Genomic DNA, 19,146 nt, shown 5'->3' on the forward strand with positions numbered 1-19,146 from the left:
TTTTGGGTGAAGAATCAACAACAAGTGGAACACAATTGTAAAGTTTAATGAAATTTATTGGTTATTTTAAATTTGTGAAAATTCAAAAACTGAAAAGTGGGGCGTGCAATATTATTCATCTGCAAAAGACCTGAGACTGGGACGGAGATTTGTTTCCAACAAGACAATGATCCTAAACAAAGCAAAATCTACAATGGAATGGTTCACAAATAAGCATATCCAGGTGTTAGAATGGCCAAGTCAAAGTCCAGACCTGAATCCTATCGAGAATCTGTGGAAAGAGCTGAAAACTGCTGTTCACAAACGATCTCCATCAAACCTCACTGAGCTCGAGCTGTTTGCCAAGGAAGAATGGGCAAGAATTTCAGTCTCTCGATGTACAAAACTGATATTGACATACCCCAAGCGACTTGCAGCTGTAATCACAGCAAGAGGTGGCGCAACAAAGTATTAAGTTAAAGGGGACGAATGTAAAAAAAAAAAAAAAAAAAAAAAACAGAAATAGAAAAAACCTAAGCTCAAATCACCCCCTTTAGCCTATATATCTCATAAAACACAAAATTTGGTATTGCTGTGTACAGAAAGGTCTGATCTATCAAAATCTGAAGCAAATTAATCTGAATCGGTAAACAGCGCAATACAAAAAAAATTGAAACGCCAAAATTACGTTTGTTTTTTGCTGCTGCAACATTGCAATAACATATGGTCAAAACACCACATCTACCCCAAAGTGGTATCAAAAATGTCAGCTCAGTGCGCAAAAAAAAAAAAAAACCCTCACCCAGCTCCAGAAAAAGAGACACTACTGGTCTTGGCAAATGGCACATTTGTTTCTCCCTTACAAATTTAAGATTTTTTTCACCACTTTTAATATAAAAAGAACCTATATAGTACAACCCAGCCCGCATAAAACAAGCCCTCATACGGGTATATTGCTGAAGAAAAAAAAAAAAAAGTTATGGCTTTGGCAAAAAGGGGAGCTAAAAAATGAAAACAGAAAATTGTAAGGTGGTGAAGGAGTTAAAGAGCTTAAAAAAAATTACAAGTGGCAAGCGACTTCACTGTCGTAGGCTGGGTTCACATTACGTTAGGCAGTCCGAGACGGCCTGCGTTACACCGCAGTATAACGCAGTCCGTTAATGCTGCCATTCAGCCGCATTGTCGGGCGCATCACGACGCATGCCATAAAGCGGCACGCGGTCGCGGTGTGCCGTCAATCACTGACGGAGCCCTGGACGCAGGCTGCAGTGTCTGAGGCTCCGTCACCGCTAGCGCTGATGAATCATCCCTATGCATTGAACGGGCTGCTTAACGTAATGTGAACCCAGCCTTAGGGGCAAGGTCATGTGAAACCGTATGTAAACGGTGCACCAAAAAATAAAAAGGGAGGCCTGCCAGACAACACGGCAAACATAAGGGTGAAGAAAGCTTGTGGCAACTTTTTATGCCCTGGGGTCATAGCGAGGCAATGCCTATATTATAGGGTCATGTCTTAAAATACAAATTTGCAGCAGCCATTACCATTCCTCTCATGCAGCCATTGTGCGGCAGTAATGGCAAGTATGCAAAGATCCAACCCCCAATCCTCAGTGACTCGTTAAGGTCTTAATGCACCTCCATGATCTTTGAGGAGCATTTATCCTCAGCTTTAGTGCCACCATGTCCATTACAATAGTAACATAATGGCAGAAGTAACAGCAGGACGCCTTGAGGAGCCTGACAGGAAACCAGACCCGGAAGAAAGAGAAAGGAAAAGAATCAAGAAAGACAGAGGAGGGGGGGGGGGGGGAGAAAAGAAAGAGAAAAAAAAAAAAAAAAAAAAAGATGGCGGCCACCAGAGCTCACCGCTGAGGTAAACCTTCAAATAAATACCTTAGCGCTTTTCAGCCAATCAGCGCGGGCGTGAGAATGAGTGACATTTCTCTCGCCCAATCAGTGCGTGAGACGTGGAGGCGCTAAAATAAGTGAATGTGAAGGGCGTGGTGAAGGGATCCCCAGCTGACGAGGCGGGGCGACATGTCGTGATATGTACGTGCGATATACTCTATAGTTATATGTAAGGTTCTGCTCTTGTCACATAATACATCTCCAGCCACATGTGTGAGGTAGAGCTATAGAAGCAGATGTATGTAGTGTATTTCTATGGCATTGCTTGGAGTTTAGGACTGCTGAGTTTTGTATTTCTCCAGGGTATGAATCAGTATTGCTTTCTGCATACTGACTGGTAACAGTGTGATAGGATCGGTAACTTGCCTTCTACGGATGTTACGGTGGTCGCGCATGGTCGTCGTTGGCGTTCAATAATATATATATATTTTTTTACCTGCAGGCGTCTGACTAAGACTTTCGATGTGGATTTAGTGATATTTTCCATCTCGGGCGTTCATGGTAAGGCCGCGACACGGGACCGGTTGGACTCGTCTGACCTGTCAGTCTACATCCGCCATGTTGTCTCCTCGCTTCGCGTCACCTTCGCTAGTTTTCACATTGCGACGGTGAATAAGTCTGGGGCTACGTGCTGACGTTACCCAAAGATGGCTGTGTGTAATTGCTGCATTGTTGTGCAGTGTAAGCAAATGGAGCATCATTGTGCTTCCCCCAGGGTACCGAAACAAGTAAGTCGCAAAAAATCAGACCCTTTTGGATTTTCTGTGATCCTTTGCTTGTTGCGGTAACCTAGGGGGTCACAATATGGCCCCATTCACGTGTATTGCAATCGATGTTGCAGCAAAAGTCGCCGTGCTGATCTGGGGCTAAGGCAGTATATAAACAAATTAGTCTGATTTCCATCCGGAAAAGTGGGTTAATTTTTGTTTTTTTCTTCTCCCTACACACTTTCTGTGTACAATCCGTTATTTTTTTTCTTTCTTTCTTTTTTTTTTTTTTAAATCAGCAGCTATTAACCATTTACAGTTTCCTAAGTTACAGAATTGCAATGTATCCGTAATAATAATCGGATGATATACTGTGACATCCTTCTTTTTTTTTTTTTTTTTCCACAACCATTGACTTGAATGGATGAGTCTCGTTAGATTTTCGGAGAAAAATCATGCATGCTGCAGTTTTTTTTCACGTGCAGATTCGGTCAGTGAAATCTCTTCCATTGCCGGACATCGAGAATGGAGGAGATGGAGATGATTGTTAATCTGGACTGCCCCATTGAATAACATTAGCCTCAGTGCGATCCGTTACCTTTAAAGGCTAGAACTTGGACCTAATATACTTTCATGAGCACGAGCCCTTCATCATTTAAAATTGCCTTTAGGATACAAGAATAGTGCAAAAATTTATTTATGTAAGCTCCACACTAGTTGCCTATTTAGGCAATAAGCAGTCAAACACTCATTAGTCAGGTGCGATGACGTTTATGCATGCAATAATGACCATCATTATCGGCGGAGGATTGCCACGTGTAAACCGGAGTTGTGCTGCCGATAATGATATTGGGTATACCAAAAAAGAAAAGCTATTGGCTAAGTTCACACTAGGCGTTTATGCTGCGTTTTTTAAAAAAAAAAAATGCTTTTATATGCTAATTTTCATCTGTGTTTTACAGTACCAGCAAAGCCTATGCGATTTCAGAAATCTCATGCACACAAATTGTTTTTTTTTGTCATCAGTATTTTGTGCTGCATTTTTTTTGGACATAGTGCATGTCACTTCTTTCGGTGTTTTTCACCCATTGACTTGAATGGGTGGTGAAAAAATGCAGATATTTTGTATTTTGCTGCATTTTTTGTGCCAAATCCTGATTCTATGGAATAGGACTTTTTTTCAACACTAAACTTTATCAGCATGCACAAGAGACAAATCTAGCATGGCAACACCACCTCAAAAACACATTAAAAATGCAAGAAAAACCAAGGAAAACATGCTTTTTTTTCTGCAGCTTCTTTCCTGCCAAGAGATCAGGTTTTGTTTCAGAAAAACACGCTGAAAAAATTCCTTGTGTGAACTTACCCTTATACGCAGGCCAAATAAAATACAATAACTTTATTTCAACAATGATAGATAAAAATATATATAGGTATAAAATGAAACAACAACGATGAGGTAATGGTGGGCACAAATACATAGATGCATGTAGATTTGCTGAGTTGTTAAAATCTTTAGATGTACATGAGTAGGAGATTATTAACTTAAGGGTTCGCTGACACTTGCAGTGCAATCGGACAAGTGCAATCCGATAGAAAAAAAAAATTGGATTGCACTTGGCCCAATGTTAAACTTTGGAGCAGCTCACATCTGGGATTATTTTCTCATGCCGAAATTTCATGCACCCTTATAAATCTATGGATGTGTGTGAAACATCGCACTGCACTCAGATATCACCCAAGTGCAGTGCGATTCCTGCGTACATCGGCAATGGAGGAGATGAAGAAATTAATTTCTCCATCTCCGCACCTATGCTCTGATTCCCGCATGCGAGAGGATTGGAGCATTCACACTCGCAGCAGAGCAGAAGCCGAGGGTCATTAGCATATTGCATCGGATTCCATACGCTAATATGACTTTGACCTTAGGGAAGATGTCCTGGGGTACACCACACAATAAAATATTCGGACAGAACGGTCATATTAGCGATAATTCTGTCCCTATCACTATTTTGTCAGTCCAGTCTGTGTATACAGGGTGGGCCATCTATATGGATCCACCTAAATAAAATGGGTATGATTGTTGATATCAACATCCTGTTTGTGGAACATTAGTATATAGGAGGGGGAAACTTTTCAAGATGGGTGGTGACCATGGTGGTCATTTTGAAGTCCGCCATTTTGGATGCAACTTTATTTTTTCCAATAGGAAGAGGGTCATGTGACACATCAATCTTATTGAGAATTTCACAAGAAAAACAATGGTGTGCTTGGTTTTAACGTAGCTTTATTCTTTCATCAGTTATTTGCAAGTTTATGACCACTTATAAAATGTGTTTAAAATGCTGCCCATTGTGTTGGATTGTCAATGCAACCCTCTTCTCCCACTCTTGACACACTGATAGCAACACCGCAGAAGAAATGCAAACACAGGCTTCCAGTATCCGTTGTTTCAGATGCTGCACATCTCGTATCTTCACAGCATAGACAATTGCCTTCAGATGACCCCAAAGTCTAAGGGGGTCAGATTGGGAGACCTTGGTGGCCATTCAACTGGCCCACGACGACCAATCCACCTTGTCACCAACCATTCCCATTTTATTTAGGTGTATCCATATAGATGGCCCATCCTGTATAATCCAGTAAATGAGGACTCTCTGCTTGTATGCAGTTGAGTGGCGACGTGCGGCCACTCTTTGAGGCGGGAGCTCCGTCCACACACTTGCAGCCATTGGTTCTTCAGAAGTGGTCAAAATTTCGTCCTTAAAAGCATTCGGCTGCAGCTAAATTTTCTTGCTTACTGTAGGTAATTATGAGCGGTCCATTGCAAATCAATGATCCAGCATTTGAAAGGAATTGTCCACTACTCGGACAACCTCTTATTAAATACTTTATTCTTCAGCGAGATATTCACCTCCTTCATCAACACTGTTCCAATGGTAAAGACACCCGTTGGCATCAGGGCTGCGGATATGGTATTAAATGAAGCGCCTCCGACTCCTAAAATATACACTACTCAAAAAAATAAAGGGAACACTAAAATACCACATCCTAGATATCCCTGAATGAAATATTCCAGTTGCAAATATTTATTCATTACATAGAGGAATGTGTTGAGAACGATAAAACATAAAAATGATCAATGTAAATCAAAATATCCAGAGGAGGTCTGGATTTGGAATGATACTCAAAATCAAAGTGGAAAATCAAATTACAGGCTGATCCAACTTCAGTGGAAATGCCTCAAGACAAGGAAATGATACTCAGTAGTGTGTGTGTGGTCTCCACATGCCTGTATGACCTCCGTACAATGCCTGGGCATGCTCCTGATGAGGCAGCGGATGGTCTCCTGAGGGATCTCCTCCCAGACCTGGGCTAAAGCATCCGCCGCCAACTCCTGGACAGTATGTGGTACAACGTGACGTTGGTGGATGGAGCGAGACATGATGTCCAAGATGTGCTCAATCGGATTCATGTCTGGGGAACGGGCGGGCAAGTCCATAGCTACAATGCCTTCATCTTGCAGGAACTGCTGACACTCCAGCCACATGAGGTCTGACATTGTCCTGCATTAGGAGGAACCCAGGGCCAACCGCACCAGCATATGGTCTCACAAGGCGTCTGAGGATCTCATCTCGGTACCTAATGGCAGTCAGGCTACCTTTGGCGAGCACATGGAGGGCTGTGCCGCCCTCCAAAGAAATGCCACCCCACATCATTACTGACCCACTGCCAAACCAGCCATGCTGAAGGATGTTGCAGTCAGCAGATCGCTCTCCACGGCGTCTCCAGACTGTCACGTCTGTCACATGTGCTCAGTGTGAACCTGCTTTCATCTGTGAAGAGAGCAGGGCGCCAGTGGCGAATTTGTCAATCCTGGTGTTCTGTGGCAAATGCCAAGTGTCCTGCACAGTGTTGGGCTGTGAGCACAACCCCCATCTTTGGACGTCGGGCACTCAGATCATCCTCATGGAGTTGGTTTCTAACCGTTTATGCAGACACATGCACATTTGTGGCCTGCTGGAGGTCATTTTGCAGGGCTCTGGCAGTGCTCATGTTCCTCCTTGCACAAAGGCTGAGGTAGCGGTCCTGCTGCTGGGTTGTTGCCCTCCTATGGCCCCCTCCATGTCTCTTGGTATACTGGCCTGTCTCCTGGTAGTGCCTCCACCCTCTAGACACTACGCTGACAGACACAGCAAACCTTCTTGCCACAACTCGCATTGATGTGCCATCCTGGATGAGCTGTACTACCTGAGCCACTTGTGTGGGTTATAGAGTCCGTCTCATGTTACCACGAGTGTGAAATCGCAACCAGCATTCAAAAGTGACCAAAACATCAACCAGAAAGCATTGGTACTGAGATGTGGTCTGTGGTCCCCACCTGCAGAACCACTCCTTATTGAGGGTGTCTTGATAATTGCCAATAATTTCCATCTGTTGTCTATTCCATTTGCACAACAGCATGTGAAATTGATTATCAGTCAGTGTTGTTTCCTAAGTGGACAGTTTGATTTCACAGAAGTTTGATTTACTTGGAGTTCTATTCTGTTGTTTAAGTGTTCCCTTTATTTTTTGAGCAGTGTATAATAAATTGGGTTCAGTAGTTCAGTGCAGTATGTGCTGTAAACAGAGGTGTAGCTAGGGGTTCTGCTTAGCGGGGCCGAAACATGTAAGTAGGCCCCTTGCAAGCTGACATATCACTAGTGCAACCTACGCGGCCGCACTTGGGCGAAAGAGGTAAGGGGGCCCATTTCTACCTCTAAAGACGGTGCAATTTTTCATTTTTAGGATCTCTTGGGCTGCAAAGGGTCCATATATTGTTCTTGAACATGAGCCCTTTTCTGTCTGTGTCCACCTTTGGCCCCTAACCAGGTAACCATGATTATAATTACGGTGGGTATAGGGAAACCTCAGGAGATGTCCGCACTGTTATTGAAAATAAATCTCTTTACAAAGACCAGCACTGATATTACTGCCATAGGGTGACATGTAGTGGTAGAAACCATTCCTGTAGATCACAGTACAGATAGAACGTCCTCTGTAAGGCCGGTTTCACATTTGTGCTTTATAGCGCAGTGACGGCCTGCGCACGGCCGCCGCTAAGCCCCGCCCCCTGCCGGCTCCCTGCCCGCCCCATCTGGTCATCGCCGCCTACTAGCGCACATGGACGCTTGCGATCTGCGCACCCTATCTTTAGCATAGGGTGCGCAGATCGTGCGCTGGCCGTGCGCTAGCAGGATTTTGCAGTGCGCTGCGCACTTTTGAAGGTGCGCCCGTGTGCGCCGAACGCAGCATGTTGCATTTTGGCACGCACGGCGCACCTTCAAAAGTGCGCAGCGCATGGCAAAATCCTGCTAGCGCACGATCTGCGCACCCTATGCTAAAGATAGGGTGCGCAGATCGCAAGCGTCCATGTGCGCTAGTAGGCGGCGATGACCGGATGGGGCGGGCAGGGAGCCGGCAGGGGGAGGGGCTTAGCGGCGGCCGTGCGCAGGCCGTCGCTGCGCTATAGAGCGCAAATGTGAAACCAGCCTAAGACACTTTCTGGTGGAGTCATTCACTTTTCCCTTTTCCATCTGGGCCAGACGACAACTTCTCCAGCCAATACTTATCTGCAAAGATTACAAAAACACACATTTGACTTCACACATTTCCAGCACTGTTCACATCTATTCCCAACCTGCAAAAACTCCTCATCCTGCCAATACCCCAATACTGAGCTGCTGCCGCCGTATGTGAACCTATTTCTGCACCAATTGTGTGGTACAATAACGGCTCCTCGTACTGCCCCATATAGTAATGCCACCACTGTGCGCTCACATAGTAATAATGTCTCTTCTTTGCTCTCTAGATGGTAAAATTGCCCCCTAGAAAATATTAATTTCCTATGCATGTGCCCTCTACGTTCCATATGCAACTTTGATGGTCACAATACTGAGTGCCTCTCTTTATAATAATGTTTAAATGCCCACTTAACATTTAATAATGTCCCCTGAGTTCCCCATGTACAACTACCCTATATACAGTATGTTGGGCCCACAGATCTCCTATACACCATATGGTGATCCCACAGCTCACCTATACACAGTATAATGCTGCCAGAGCTCCACTATACACAGTATAATGCCCCCACAGCTTCCTTATACAGTGTATGATGGGCCCACAGCTCCCCTACATATAGTATGATGTCCCCCAGAGTTCCTCTATAGAATTATGTCCCCACTGATGTCCCAAAACACAGTAGAATGACTCCTACAGTAGTCATCACACTTTATGATGTTCCCCACACAGTATATTCACCCCCCACAGTTGCCTCAACAATGTTTATTGGTCCTCACAGTAGCCCCCATGCTGTATAATGTCCCTCACACTTCATAATAGCTGTCACAGTAGTCCCCATATAGTATGAGGGCCATGCACAGTAGTCCACACTGTACAATGGCCCTCCCATTAGCTCCCACACTGTATAATGGCCCCCACAGTAGTCCCCACACTTTATGATGGCCCCCCACAGTAGTCCCCACACATGAGGGCCATGTACAGTAGTCCACGCTGTATAATGACCCTCCCATTAGCTCCCACACTGTATAATGGCCCCCACAGTGGTCCCCACACTGTATATGGGCTCCCTCATTGTATGCTGGATGGCCCCCAAACTGTATAGTGACCCTCTCGTTAGCTTGCATTCTGACATTCTGTGCATGTGCTGGTGACTCAGCCAATGCATCACCTTGCCGTTCTGTAGACCGCAGGCTTAAAGCGGCTTGTGGTCTACAAAACGAAGAGTAGTAGTGCAGGAAGGTCGTGTCTCCCTGCTCTACTGCAGAGCTTAAAGGGAACCTGTCATTTAAAATAATGCTATGGGGTTAGTCTGCAGGTTAATAGTGTTTTGACACCGTGTGGCACCCGCACTGAGAGCCCCGCTGCTGGGAATAAGTTAACTTTATTCCTCCCGGCAGCCTTGCTCTTCCAGCGCGTTTTCTGTTACCGCTTTGTGTATGGAGAGCGACTGCTGTAACCGATACCCCGGGACAGACTGACAACCGGTTCAGCACCTTCTGACCCCATATCTAGGCTCCAAATAATAATGCTTCATGCCTACTTAATATTTAACAATGAGTCCCCCCTATGTATAGTAATAATGGCCCCAGCATCGCTGATGTGAGCAGGGGTTCGTGTGACAATTCTCTTCTATTGAGAGAAGTCAAAGTTATCTAGTCGACACGTGCAAATAGTAAACGTGATCACCTGATCGCGCCAGTGGTATTGGGGTCTCATGACGACAGGTGTACCCCATCTTGATTTGGCAGTTTGTAGTCTCAGAGTGAATGCATACATTTATCTTGTGCCATTAATAACTTAATTTCATAATAATCTTTTTATTATTATAGCATAAATTGCAGCCCGTGGTTACTGTATTGTTATACTTGTTAGGGGGCAGGCAGACGGGACGTATTTGTATTGTGCGATATTGCTTCGCAATCCTCAGACTGATCGTGGGCTCTCCTGACTTGAGCACGACAGCAGCATAATAATCCATCAAGCTGTCACGCTCATGTCAGGAGCGGTACCAGCCAGTCCGAGGATTGCGGTGTGATCCTAGTATGAGATATGCAGCCGTCTGTCTGTGTCCTTATGCTAATACTTATCATTGTTACACTAATACTTAAATATTAATTATTAGTAAAGTAATAACCTGTATTCTTATGCTGTTTATACTATTACTTATAAAAGACCCAGCTCACAAATGAAAAAAGCCCCCGACCTCCCCATCTCCAGCCCCACAAGACAGCAACTATTACATGTGATGGAGTGCAAATAATATTACACAATATAATAATAATCAGCCCCCCAGTGCACTGTCCCCGCTTACCCACCTCAGCCCTCACAATACCCTAAAACAGTCACATTCATCCCCAGTGCCCTGTCTCCCCTTCCCCATCCCAACACCCATGTTCTCACATTCACCCCCAGTGCTATGTCCCCCTCCCACAATACCCCATCTTCTCTCATTCACCACCATAGTACCCTGTCCCCCTCCCACACTCCAACACCCATCCTCTCTCATTCATCCCCACAGTGCCTCGTCCCCCTCCCACCCCCCAACACCCACAGTAACCCCCATCCTCTCACATTCACCCCACAGTGACATGCCTAAAGGCCCTTTTACATTTAGCGATGCACCAGCGATACGACCCGGTCAGGATCGCTGGTGCATTGCTAAATGATCGCTAGTGAGCTTTCACACAGAAAGATCTCACAGCGATGCAGCAGCGACGCAGCGGACGATACTCGCCTTACACACACAGCAATCCAGACGTCCTCCCGCCCACCTCCACGCGTCGCTCGTCTCACACAGCAGGAAGCCGACGACGAGAAATGGAGCCGCCCGATCTCGCGCGATCAGCGATGGATAGCGGGGAAGCCGGTCGGAGGTAAGTATCACACATAGCGATATTGCTAGCGATATCGCTATAACGTCACAAAATCAGTGACGTTTTAGCGATATTGCTAGCGATATCGCTATGTGTAAAACCCCCTTAAATCGAGTTAATCTAATAAATTCCATCCCCACTTACTGATGAAGTTGGCAGGCAGTGAGGCAGGACTAGGAATTGTCCAGATAAATGCAAAGAGGGCACTAGGACCCAGTGTGCCTGAGACAATCAGAGCCTGCACAGCCAGAAAGTAAAGGCCTGCCACACTAAGCGATATCGCTAGCAATATCGCTATAACGTCACTGGTTTTTGTGACGTTATAGCGAGATTGCTAGCGATATCGCTATGTCTGATACTTACCTCCGACCGCTCCCCCGCTGCTTATCGCTGATCGCGCGAGAACGTCCTGGACTGTTTCTCATCGTCAGCTTCCTGCTGGGGCTTCCTGCTGTGACGACGAGCGAGGCGTGGACGCGGGCGGTAGGACGTCTTCATCGCCTCGTCTGACACGTAAGTAGCGACCCCCGACCCCTGCGATGTCGCTGGTGAGATCTGCCTGTGTGGCAGCTCACTAGCGACCACTTAGCGATGTACCAGCGATCCTGACCGCGTCATATCGCTGGTCGGGATCGCTGGTACATCGCTAAGTGTGACACTACCTTAAAGGGAATCTGTCACCCTTTTTTTGGCCTTTCACCTGCCGGCATAGACATCGGGGGCTTATCTACAGCATTCTGTAATGCTGTAGATAAGCCTCCGATGTAACCTGAAAGAGAAGAAAAACACGTTATATTATACTCACGGGCTGTCTGGTCCGATGGGTGTCGCCGTCCCGTCCGGCGCCTCCCTTCATGTGATGACGTCCTCTTCTCCCGTCCTGTAATGGCTCCGGCGCAGGTGCATTGCTCTGCCCTGTTGAGGGCAGAGCAGAGTCCTGCAGTGCGCAGGCGTCGGGAGAGGTCTGGCGCCTGCGCACTGCAGAATTCTGCTCTGCCCTCAACAGGGCAGAGCAATGCGCCTGCGCCGGAGCCATTTCAGGACGGGAGAAGAGGACGTCATCGCATGAAGAAGGGAGGCGCCGGACCAGACCGCAACACCCATCGGAGCGGACCGCCCACCTCCGTGAGTATAATATAACGTGTTTTTCTTCTCTTTCAGGTTACATCGGAGGCTTATCTACAGCATTACAGAATGCTGTAGATAAGCCCCCGATGTCTATGCCGGCAGCTAATAGGGGAAAAAAAGGGTGACAGATTCCCTTTAACTGCAGCTGCTGCTGTCCCAGCCCAGAAGCTCCTCAGGTGAGACCGCATCGCGATGCACACTGCACTGACTGAGGCTCAGCAGCCAGCCACTGTGCAGAGTCTGTCAGACAGGGGAGCCGGCATTGCGCTGTTCTCTCCAGGACGCCTCAAGACAAAAGCAGCCATGGCTCCCGGTGGGCCCTTTCATGTGTCTGGGCCTGGCGCAACAGCCCCCTCTGCCCCCCCAGTAGCCTACGCTACTGGCTGTAAATGTTTTGTGGATTCACAAGACTGCAGTTCTGATACATGGCATCCCTGACGATCCACAGTGCCTTACACTCTGTAGTGGTCACTCATAGGTATTTCAGCTCCTGTTGAAGTGAGCAGTAACTGAACCGCAGTGCAAGTGTCAGAACCCCACTGATCTGATATTGATGACCTATCCTAGGAATATCGACAGCCCTTTCAGTAGAATATTTTTGAAATCGCTATCTTGTGAAATCTTATCCAAGGGTTCAGTCAGACGTAGCGGTTTGGCCTCTGAATATACACCAAATACCAAGATTAGCATGTCTTCTGTCTACTAGTTAAACATTTAATTCTACTTCTTAGACTAAGTACATAGAACGTATGCGGCCAGTGGCCACAGTGTGGATGGATGTCTAGTCCGCTGCACTTTTTTTTTTTATACAGTTAGGCTATGTGCACACGTAGTTTTTAGTCTCTGCGGATTTTGTAGAGAAAACCGCAGGAAATCCGCAGGACAAAGTGCTGCGGTTTATCTGCGGATTAGCTGCGTTTTTTCTGCGGTATTGCCCTGCGGTTTTACACCTCATAATGGATGAGGTGTAAAACCGCAGCGTTTCTGCACCAAACAATTGACATGCTGCGGATTGTAAACCGCAGCAAAACCGCGCGGAAAAAAACGCAGCATGTGCACAGCTTTTTTTTTATTTCCATAGGAAATAAAGGTACTGTACAACGCAGCAAAATCTGCTGCGTTTCTGCAGAGCCAAAAACGCTGCGGAAACGCAGCAGAATCCGCAGCGTGTGCACATACCCTTAAATAAACAGTACGTGGACACAGGCCAATAGGACATGCTTTTGGTCTCTGTCTGGTGAATGGACGTCTATGGTAATGTTAAAGCGTACGCTGAGAGCCTTTCCTGGCATTATACGTTTAGCTAGGTGCATTACTAGGAGAATGAGGGTGTGTGCACACGCTGCGGATTCTGCTGCGGATCCGCAGCGTTTTTGGTCCTGCGGATCCGCAGCAGTTTCTGCTGTGGTGTACAGTACCATTAAAATCAATGGAAATTAAAAACCGCAGTGCAGACGGTGCGGAAACCGCAGCATGTCAATTCTTTGTGCGGATTCCGCTGCGGTTTGGCACCTGCTCCATGGCAGGTGTCAAACCACAGGGGTAAACCGCAGAAAAACTGCAGATAAACGGATTTACCTGCAGTTTTTGACATCTGCGCGGAAGAATACGCAGGACAATGCGCAGCGTGTGCACACACCCTGAGAGATGTCATGAATATTACACTGCTGGGTTGATCTCTGCAATGGGCCATGGACAGGGAAGATTTTCTAGAAAATGGTGCCACAGGACAAAAAAAAACTAATGCCTCCTACTTGCTGTTTTTAGACAGCTCTTCTAATTTTGTTTCCCACACAAAGGGGCCGATTGATTAAGACTGGTGATGCATCCATCAGTGTTAATGAAGTCTTGCTGGAGCACATGTAGCTGATAAGCGGTGTACACAACTTATATTGGGCACATCTGGTAACTGGCATACACCGCTGCCGCAAAAACTGAACTCCAGTCAGAGACCATTTTTTGAGTAAGTTATGGAGCTATAACTTTAGAACTTTTAGGCCATGTGCACACGATGCAGATTTGCAGCGTTTCCGCAGCAGATTTTACCGCGCAGAAACGTTGCATATCCGCATTGTGATGGACAGTACCTTTAAAATGAATGTAAAAAAAAAAACGCTGTGCAGATGCTGCGGATTTTTCCACGCGGTTTTCCTGCGGTACAAAATCCGCAGCATGTTGCTTCTTTTGTGCGGTTTTCTATCTCCCCTGTTACCAAATCCGCAGGGGGAAGACCGCAATGGAAAACCGCATGAAAACCGCGTGAAAAATGGAAGAAATCCGCAGGAAAAATGCAGGTCATTTGACCTGCGGTTTTCTTCCATTCTGCACGGAAAAATCCGCAGGGCTCAAAACCCCATCTGCACTCAGCCTTAATGAATGTGACGGGCAACCCCATCCCACGTGTGCTAAGCCCATGTAGCGGGCCAAGATTGGCATGTGAATGGCAAAAGTCTCAATATTTTTGCGCAACTTCCCAGTTGTGCTAATCTATTGGAACTTGTTAATGCGTTTCACGACAGAATTCTGGCGTAAACACCTTAATGAGGGAATTTATTGACGGAGTTAATTTTCCCTTTCACTACGAATAGATGAAGACAAAAGCTCGCTCCAACTTTCTTTGTGATCAGGACCTGTGCCATTATCGGGGCCTTGAACGTTTTAAGCCCCTTTCTTACATAGCGAGATCGCTGAAGTGTCACTGATTTTATGACGCAACAGTGACCTCGCCAGCGATCTCGCTACATGTGACACGCAGCGGCGACCGCCAACCCCCCCCCCCCCCCCCCCGCTGGATATCGCTGATTGTGCTCGAATGTCCTAGGCCATTTTTTCGTTGTCTGCGTCCCGCTGGCCAGCGCGCATCGCTGTGTTTGATGCCGACGAGCGACCTCGTTGGCGATGCTGAACTCAGGGTCGCAGACGGGAATCGTCTGAAAAACTGCTGTGTGACAAGGTACCAACGACCGGCAAGGTTGTTATACGGATCGCTGGATCGTTGCTGCGTTGCTGAAGAGATCTGCCTCTTTGGCAGCTTACTAGCGACCATTTAGCGACGTACCAGCGATCCTTACCATGTCGTATCGTTGTGGGGATCGCTGCTGCGTCGCTAAATGGTCGCTAGTAAGCTGCCAAACTGGCAGATCTCTTCAGCAACGCAGCAACGATCCGGCGATCCGTATAACAACCTTGCCGGTCGTTGGTACCTTGTCACACAGCAGCTTTTCAGACGATTCCCGTCTGCGTCCCTGAGTTCAACATCGCCTAAGAGGCAAACAACTGCAGGAAATCTACAGTAATCAAATTACCGTCCGTGTGCGAAATCATTTCAAACTTTTACGTAGTTTGTTGATAAGGCTTTAATATGTCTACGCTTAATTTGTCGTTTTTGGGGTCACAGGACTCAAAGCTGCCCGATGTAAAAATTCAGGGGTGGTTGCAGTTTGTCTGTGGCCACCAGGGGACAGGATTGTAGCTGTGATCCGCTTGTCCTCATTCACTTTCTATAGGTGAAAACCTCATGTAATAAAAACTAGAATAAGAAAGGTCAAAAACTAGACCTTGCATTGTAAATCAATGAGGGGACACTGTCCTGAACTAGAGGGATGATTTCTGTTAGTCTTTACAGAGATATTGTCATTTACATGCAGGGCCTAGTTCAGATGGCTGTATTAAAAATAGTTGCAAACTGAGGTCTAAATGGACTATGCAGAAATCCATGTCCTCGCTGCCTAAACAGACCCACTCATATATTTAGAACTGATTTTCAGCCACAGAAAATTCGACAAGAATTTCTGGTGTCTGAGAGTGCATCATAAACCATCAGACACCGGGGATAAATGCTTTCATGATTGCTGTGTCCACGTAACGGGCTCTGTAGGTGAGATTTATTTTAAAGTGAATCTGTCGCTAGACAAACTACATATATGATTGAATATATCTGTTAGACCAGATGAGTGTAGTTTCCTTACTTTGAAAATCCATTCCAGAATGGCTGTATAGTCATTTTTAAAGGTTTTTCCCGCCTGATATTAAAGTAGGTATTTTAGGAGTCCTGCTGTAGCTAGACTCCTAAAAGTCTGAGGGAAATATTTAATAATGTATGCAGATTGGATTGCAAAATCTGGTGACTGATTCACTTTACTAGAAAAAAAACAAAATAAAAATATCACAAAATTGTGCCAACAAATATGGATTTTGTTGCTTTGAATCCAGATGTGGATGCAGAATTGCCGGTTGGTATACTAGGTGGCTTTTGTGTTACTAGCCCACTTCAACATCGTGACTACATCTGAGGCCTAGTAATCACAACAGGCGCCCAGGATGTTGGCATTCGACTGCCAGGCGAGGAACTGCCCTGGTTCGGCTGCCACAGAGTATTGATGAGGATGCTGGCCCTGGGTCCTTCAGATCTTTTGGTTCAACTCTAGTGTAGACGTCACTGTAAGGTCCTTTCCTCGGGGCAACAACGTGAATCTCAAAGCCGTGCCCACCTGTGGGGACGAATGAGCTGACACTTTCGCCAGTAATACATTGTGTGTTACCACTTTACGTACGACTTTATTTATTATGTTCCACAAAGACAGTATGTCTTTGGCATGGAGGAGGAAGCATGGGGAAACCCACGCGAACACTGGGAGAACATACAAACTCCTTGCAGACGTTGTCGGTGGGATTTTGTACCTTAGGGATATGATCACATTGGACAGATACTTTGTGGCTTTCTTGTTACATTAGCAAAACATGTAGACGAGATTTTGCTCAGATCTTATAGAAATGTTGTGTTAAACAAATAAATAAATCTGTAGCATAAATTACATTTTGTAATTTTATGTTGTGGATTTTCACTACAGATTTTACCCTTTGCAGAGTAAGGGTGAAGTGTGTGACAAATCTGTCATGTTTTTGCAGAGACATGCCACAAATAAACAGCTGCTGTAGAAAATATACAAGGTATCGGTTTGTTGTGTATTGTGTTTAGGATCAGGCAATTGTACAGTGACTGCCAGTGTCCTGCCTGTTGTGTAACCATGAAGGGGCTTTAATCACAAGACACAATGACCATCCTTTACGTAAGAACGCCTAAAACAACAACTGGGGCAGAAGCCTCCTTCCCCCTTTGTCTTAAGGCTGCAGGCATAGGCAGGCCTTCCTTCAGAGAGCGCAGGCGACGCGGGGTTAATGCTCTGCAATTTGCAGCCTGCCAGGGCGGAAGCTGGGTTCTCGCTCTCTTTCTGTGTTGCTTTAAGGACAGCTTGATTCGGCCTTGGAGGATGGGGGAATAAAAGGTTTGTTGAAAAGATCTGACAGCCCCATTGCTCCTCCTGTGTCCCGGAAAGGCCCTGTCTGGCTTTTAGTGTCACCGACCTCACTGCTCCTTGCACTTTACCTGGATTCTGTGCTCCACAGCTCAGGGATCAGGTCACACAGGTTTGCTTTTCTTGTGCATTTTTTTTTTTTTATTTCTGAAATGTAACTACACATTGTAACATTGTGTCCTCTGTGTATCAGGTGAACTGTGAAGCTCATCAGAGGATTGTGTGACATTATGACTATAAATCTATGTGTTTGCTAATGGCCGTGTGTTTTTTACATTCACTTCCAGATCTGCAGCGTGAAGGCCTAGTTGAAGCCTGTCTTTCTCTGTGCACAGGATGGCTCCTGCCTGCGAGAGCTGTACAAAGATAATCACTCAGGAAGTGGCTCAGCCAATGGCCTGAAGCAGTACATGCGGATTCCTGAAAACCTCCAATCCTGCCCCGGCTTGCATCAGGGGAGTCTGATCATCAGGCTGAAGTGCCAAGCCCTTTCTGTCTGAGAACTGAGAGTCTGTCCTCCATGTTTTATAAGTATTGACATATAACACTGTAACAATGCATCCACACAGGTAAGCCAGAGCTTGTTGTGTTTTTTTTTTTTTTAGTTTATTTCCATCTTTTTGGACACTGATTTTGCAGGTTGCATCGCTGCGACTTCTCGCTTCATATTCACTAAACCAGCAAGTGTTTTACATTTTGACTTTCTGGAGGGGATCACATGGTTGGGTGCCATTAGCCACTGATTGCTGCTGGGGTTACAGCAGTGGTGCTGGGGGGTAACACTGCTCAAGTAACTTTCTTGGAAAGACTGGAGGGTTTCTGCACAAAGCCCCCCTCCTCCTTCCCCTGTTCACCAAGGAAGATCTCTGCATTATTGTGTATTCCTGTGTCACATGCTGCTCAGAGAAACATGGAGGCTCCCACAGCACAAGGCTTCAGCTGACGTACAGGCCACCAAGCACAGCACCCTGGCTCCCTGACCAACTTTATTTTTCCTGTTCCTAAAGGACAAAAGAAATATTAACCCAGGACTGTTACTTTTAATACTGACCACAAGAACTCTCCCAGCACTCATGCCTGACATACGTCTGGGGCCTAGCTTGCATCTGTCGGATTTTTAGAATACCACCATATCTGAAGCCTTTCGCCGGTCTATTCGGTGCCCCTGTGGATCGGCGCAGTTTGCGCGCACATGATTTCTCTTGCTTTTCACCAATATATCATTTTTTGGTATTTATCTATTTTTTGTGTTTTGGATATATGACTTCCTGAGGCCAGGAACCAACCAATATGGATTTTAAACAGTAAGTATACGAGCTGTATCACTATGACGCATTTATTTATGGCAACTTTTCTTAAGTTAAAGTAACATAAATAGTTTTCCGTAACTATAGATAGAAGCATAGAAAACCTGCCAGTGTTAAGACCCACAGATACAGATCCTCGCTTGCAGGCCGATTATCCATTCCTGTGATTAACCCTTTGTGGTGCAGCTGCAGATCTGGGCCCTACAAAGAGTTAATGGGCTGCTCTTAATGTAGATTTGTTTGGGGGAGAGTTCCCCTCGCATGAATATAATAAGGTAAGTTATGGGGCTCGTTTGTAATGTAAGCAGCAGTCTATTATTAGAGGTAGGAAACAAAATGGTTGTGTTGCTCCTGTGTACATGATGTT

The 19,146-nt window shown here is 45.9% G+C and overlaps 1 protein-coding gene across 8 annotated transcripts in view; it reads left to right on the top strand.

Annotated features, from left to right (window-relative positions):
- The first annotated feature begins 1,936 nt into the window (after positions 1 to 1,936).
- The window catches only part of ZMYND8 (zinc finger MYND-type containing 8), a 137,943-nt gene continuing 120,733 nt past the window's right edge, over positions 1,937 to 19,146 (top strand). For 2 of the 8 annotated variants that reach the window (XM_073580549.1, XM_073580557.1), the window contains exons 1-2: positions 17,443 to 17,584; positions 17,760 to 18,041. In XM_073580549.1, the coding sequence (XP_073436650.1) occupies positions 18,028 to 18,041 (14 nt within the window). In that variant the 5' untranslated portion in view covers positions 17,443 to 17,584; positions 17,760 to 18,027. The other 6 variants (XM_073580550.1, XM_073580553.1, XM_073580554.1 and 3 more) reach the window with 6 other exon arrangements.

Source organism: Dendrobates tinctorius, unplaced genomic scaffold, assembly GCF_039654945.1.
Source record: "Dendrobates tinctorius isolate UK_male_01 unplaced genomic scaffold, ASM3965494v1 ptg000065l, whole genome shotgun sequence".
Taxonomy (NCBI): Eukaryota; Metazoa; Chordata; class Amphibia; order Anura; family Dendrobatidae; genus Dendrobates; species Dendrobates tinctorius.